Source organism: Esox lucius, chromosome 24, assembly GCF_011004845.1.
Source record: "Esox lucius isolate fEsoLuc1 chromosome 24, fEsoLuc1.pri, whole genome shotgun sequence".
NCBI classification, from domain to species: domain Eukaryota; kingdom Metazoa; phylum Chordata; class Actinopteri; order Esociformes; family Esocidae; genus Esox; species Esox lucius.
This window is the reverse complement of record NC_047592.1, coordinates 3,095,179-3,100,959: the sequence shown is the minus strand read 5'-3', so window position 1 is coordinate 3,100,959 and position 5,781 is coordinate 3,095,179. Positions and strand designations below refer to the sequence as shown.

Sequence of the window (5,781 nt, the reverse complement as noted above, 5' to 3'; positions counted from 1 at the left end):
TCTTACGATTCTCAGTCAGAGCTGTGGTCAACCGCTGGGTGTCGCTGCGGACGAACTTTGGGCGTTTGTAACCTGGCTGTTCTGAAAATCAGTCAATCAATCACATTCATTGGAACGGAGAATATAACAAAGTCGAAAACAAAATGTAGAATAGAAAAGACAGGAAACAAATAAAATAAAAAAGGATAAGATAGAATAAAAACACGTTTGCGACCGTGTGGGTAAATTGACCCTCCGAGTATTAACTAGGACAGGATCAGTTATGAATTTCTTTACACAAACGCAATGACACAAACACAAGACCCGCTGAGCTAAAACACCCATGTTACGTCGTCTCCTTTCAGTTTCTTGGAATAAGGGTGGACCTAAAGAGGCCTGGAAGAGGCTGGGCTAGAGCGGGAATACAACCCCTAGCTGCTTGCCTGTGCAGTGTTGTCCCTCTCCCTCTCTTCATACAGTTCTTTCTCTCTCTCTCTCTCTCTCTCTCTCTCTCTCTCGGTCTCTCTCCCTCTCCCTGTGTCCCTCGCTTTCTCTCTCTGTCCTGCTCCTGGCGGAGCTAGGGCGAGGTGCACGAGAGGGAGTACATGTAAAACAAGGTGAAGACGGTATGAAGGAGGAGATGAACAAAGTGAAACGCTTTGGTAGCTACAATCAATTTTTTCTGTTTGACAAAGTGATTAGTTCGGAGAGAGACCACACTCACACACTAAACTGGAGGGGCGTCACTTCTCATTCTCATTTCTCCGTGGAATTATGACCTACCTACTCCGTCAATTCGGGGACTGGACTACCTGCGGCGTTCTTTAGAGTACCTGCTGTGAATGTTTAGAGGCTCAAACAACTCGATCACGCCCCCCCCCCCCCCCCCCCCCCCCAAAAAAAAACCGTTGGAAAGAAAAAGAAAGTTATCTAGTATCTCTGCGGCAAAATTGGACAGTTCAGTTGTTTAAAGGCTCTGTATGACTTCTAGCGTGTTTGAAAAACTGTTGCGGTATGGCCTAGATAGACGACGTGATTATGACTGTCCAGCCTGCGTTCGGAGCTTTGCCAATGATGGAATGTCATGACTAGCATATCGGAATCCGAATCAACACCGAAGGAATAGTGACTTGATTCTGGAATCAAACGGTTTTATTAACTATCTGAAGTATATTAGAGTTGGGGATATAGGCCTTGCGTTCTGGGTTTAACATCGGATCGAAAACTAAAGATATCCCGTATCGAGTATTGGGAGAAGATGAGTGGGGGAGCAGACGTGGTGTGCCAAGGCTGGCTGAGGAAGTCCCCCCCCGAAAAGAAGTTACGGCGCTATGTAAGTATGCTGTTGTTATATGCAGTTATAAAGCGTTTGCATATTAATTGCTTGCTCTGTTAAAGTACATGATGGCGTTGTCACAAAACTGGACTTGGTTTTTCAAATGTAGACCTATAGGCCGTCTGAATTATAATATTTACGGCCAGAATGGCAGGTTACGTTTGAATGGACAAAGTCTGAAATTAAAAAGACTGAGAGACAGTCACCTGCAGAACTTGAGTTGATAGGTCATTCATTCTTTGCCGAAGAGGTGAATGAATAACAGTGGTGTACGAAACGTTTGTTATTTATTTCAAAAGCCGATTTGGCCCGTTAACGTTAAAGTACTATCTCAAGCATTAATCTCATAACAAAAAAGCATCACATGTTTTCCCAGCACACATTCTCATGGTCTGTGCCACGCCCACAGACCTGATGGGATGGTAAGATCTGCACAAGGCAATAATATCCCCTGGGTAGGCTAACACTCATCTTAATCTGTTCATCTGAATTAGTCAAGCTTCAACGGTTCAACTGGTGACAGTGGATTCTAGTCGTTGTAATGCAATTGTCTTCAGTAGCCTAAGCGTCATCTATCGGCGACAGTAGATTCAAGGTGTTATATTGCATCTTGCTTCAACTAGCTTCATCTACTGGTGACAAAAGTACATTGTGGTGGTAAATGCCGTTAGCTTCATTTATTATATTGGTGACATCATTGTAGTGGTAATGCAGTTAACTTAATATATGATTTTGTTGGTAGAAGTAGATTCTAGTGGTAATTATCAGACCTGAGTGAATTGAACATCTCTCCTCTGTGATAACACATACTGCTCTCCTTCGCTCTGTCTTTTTTTCTGACAACCTCCCTGTATATCTTTTTCTCTGTCTCTCTCAATCTCTCAAGCCTCTCTCAATCACTATAGCTGTCTTTTTGCCTGTCTCCCTCTCTCTCCGTCTGTCTTGCCTGTCTGTCTCTTTCAGTCTGTCTTGTTCTTTCAGTCTATTTTTTCCCTCTCTCTCTCTCTCCCTCTCACTCTCTCTCTCTCTCTCTCAGTCTTTGTCACACAGCCTGTCTCCTCTGTCCCTTGTCTCTCTGTTCAGTGCAATTCAAAGGTGCTCTATTGGCATGACAAACAGGTGTTTACATTGCAAAAGCATTATTAAAACAAACCATCAACGCATACAGAGTGCAAACACATTTACAGGATTAAGAATAATGTCACGGTAAAAGGTAGGCAGGATACAAGGCACAGAGCAGGAGTGGGAAAAGGTTGCATTTATTTCCAAATAAAACAAGAGAAGAGATACAACCGAGGACCGTTAATGAACAAGGCACAAATAATAACCCACCCCGTGTGGAAACAATTGAACTTTAATGAAATCGCCAATGAGAGGCAATCCAGGGCTCTAATTGGGGACAACCAAAACGTAAAGATGCCAATAGGCATCCCACTGTCAGACCCTGACTATCACCTCCAGAACAACATAGAGATAGCTAGAGGCATCCTTACTGTCAGACCCTGACTATCACCTCCAGAACAACATAGAGATAGCTAGAGGCATCCCTACTGTCAGACCCTGACTATCACCTCCAGAACAACATAGAGATAGCTAGAGGCATCCCTACTGTCAGACCCTGACTATCACCTCCAGAACAACATAAATATGGCTAGAGGCATCCCTACTGTCAGACCCTGACTATCACATCCAGAACAACATAGAGATAGCTAGAGGCATCCCTACTGTCAGACTCTGACTATCACCTCCAGAACAACATAGAAATGGCTAGAGTCTTCCCTACTGTCAGAACCTGACTATCACCTCCAGAACAACATAGAGATGGCTAGAGGCATCCCTACTGTCAGACCCTGACTATCACCTCCAGAACAACATAGAGATGGCTAGAGGCATCCCTATAGACAGGACCTGACAAATAGAGATTTGAGACTTTATAGTGTTTTTGTAAGTTATGTGTAGCATCTCTCTCTCAGTCTGTCTTTGTCTCTCCTCCTGTCTTCTCTCTGTCTCTCAGCCTGTCCTTGTCAATCATCCTGTCTCCTCTGTCAATCACTGTCTCTCAGTCTGTCCTTGTCTTTCATCCAGTCTCCTCTGTCCATCAGTGTTTCTCAGTCTGTCCTTGTCTTACATCCAGACTCCTCTGTCCATCACTGTCTCTCAGTCTGTCCTTGTCTTTCATCCAGTCTCCTCTGTTCATCTCTGTCTCTCTCTGTCTCTCTCTCTATGTCTTTCAGTCTGTCTTTGTCTCTCGTCCTGTCTCCTCCGTCTCTTGCTACAGACAGTGGTGAAACTCAGTCTGAAACTCAGTGGTGAAACTCCCTCCTGATTAGATACAGAAGTAGAGGTCAGTGGAATGCTGGCCGTGGTGGATAGACAGGGCACAATGTAATTGGCACACTGTCAAAAACGGATATATTTATAGATGAAGCTAACAGCCCACCAGAGTCCACTCCTGTCACCAATAGAACCGATGCTAACGGCGTATTACCAGAGTCCCCTCCAGTCACCAATAGAACCGATGCTAACGGCGTATTACCAGAGTCCCCCCCAGTCACCAATAGAACCTATGCTAACGGTGTATTACTAGAGTCCCCCCCAGTCACCAATAGAACCGATGCTAACGGCGTATTACTAGAGTCCCCCCCAGTCACCAATAGAACCGATGCTAACAGCGTATTACTAGAGTCCCCCCCAGTCACCAATAGAACCGATGCTAACGGCGTATTACTAGAGTCCCCCCAGTCACCAATAGAACCGATGCTAACGGCGTATTACTAGAGTCTTCTGTTGTCAACAATATTTTAGTAGCTCACAGCTTCTAAACTAGAATCTACTTTGGTCACCAATAGAACTGAAGAAGCTAACACCATGTCAGTAGAGTGTAATAGTATGCCTTCCTCCCCTGCCAGTCTGGGAGTTTAGCAAAACAGAGGAGGGCAGGAAATTGAGTGGGGGTGGGGGGGGTCAGAACTGTTGTTGTTGTTGACAACCAGAAGACCAGAAGTCATGGAGGGCGGTTACTTCAGGAAGATTGAAGATAAAGTAACATCATGTGTTTGTTGAGTCTTTGAGGTCCTGGTTAGATGAACTTGAGGCCCTATTTGTTTGTGTGTGCGTGTGTGTTATTTATGTAATAGAATGATCCCTAAGCTACTTCAGATGAAACTGGCTAGAAAAGACCTGACACGCTGTTTTTAAAGGATTTGCTCTTTCCTTCCTTATGTCATTGTTTTTCACAGAGTCTGGGTGACAGGGAAAACAGAGACAGAGATAGATAGACAGACACTCAGAGACAGGAAGAAGACAGACAGACACACACAGACAGGAAGAGAGGACAGACAGATACGTTGCTAGAATTGAAAGAGTAAGCACTAGGTTTGGTTCTGTGTTTATATGAGACAGACAGAGGTTTGGTTCTGGGTTTAAAGGAGACAGACAGACAGAGGTTTGGTTCTGGGTTTATATGAGACAGACAGAGGTTTGGTTCTGGGTTTAAAGGAGACAGACAGACAGAGGTTTGGTTCTGGTTTATAAGAGTCAGACAGAGGTTTGGTTCTGGGTTTATATGAGACAGACAGAGGTTTGGTTCTGGGTTTATATGAGACAGACAGAGGTTTGGTTCTGGGTTTATATGAGACAGACAGACAGAGGTTTGGTTCTGGGTTTATATGAGACAGACAGAGGTTTGGTTCTGGGTTTATATGAGACAGACAGACAGGCAGAGGTTTGGTTCTGGGTTTATATGAGACAGACAGAGGTTTGGTTCTGGGTTTATATGAGACAGACAGACAGAGGTTTGGTTCTGGGTTTATATGAGACAGACAGACAGAGGTTTGGTTCCATGTAGTCAAGCGGGGAATTAACAGCCAGGCCACACCTGACCAAACACCTATTTAACCTGCACTAAACCAAACACACATTTAACCTGTACCTGCCCAAACACCCATTTAACCTGCACTAAACCAAACACACATTTAACCTGCACCTGACCAAACACCAATTTAACCTGCACTAAACCACACACACATTTAACCTGTACCAGACCAAACACCCATTTAACCTGCACTAAACCACACACACATTTAACCTGTACCTGCCCAAACACCCATTTAACCTGTACTAAACAACTCACATTTAACATGTAACTGACCAAACACTAATTTAGCCTGCACTAAACAACACACACATTTAACTTGCACCTGACCAAACACCCTTTTAGCCTGCACTAAACAACACACACATTTAACTTGCACCTGACCAAACACCCTTTTAGCCTGCACTAAACAACACACACATTTAACCTGCACCTTACCAAACACCAATTTAGCCTGCACTAAACAACACACACATTTAACCTGCACCTTACCAAACACCAATTTAGCCTGCACTAAACAACACACACATTTAACCTGCACCTGACCAAACACCCATTTAGCCTGCACTAAACAACACACACATTTAACCTG

At 44.1% G+C, this 5,781-nt stretch overlaps 1 protein-coding gene across 1 annotated transcript in view; it reads left to right on the top strand.

Annotated features, from left to right (window-relative positions):
• Window positions 1-502: 502 nt before the first annotated feature.
• LOC105007265 (GRB2-associated-binding protein 1) overlaps window positions 503-5,781 on the top strand; it is a 17,444-nt gene continuing 12,165 nt past the window's right edge. The window contains exon 1 of the mRNA XM_010866136.5: window positions 503-1,312. Within this exon, the coding sequence (XP_010864438.1) occupies window positions 1,238-1,312 (75 nt within the window). The 5' untranslated portion in view covers window positions 503-1,237. The remainder of the gene's footprint in view (window positions 1,313-5,781) is intronic.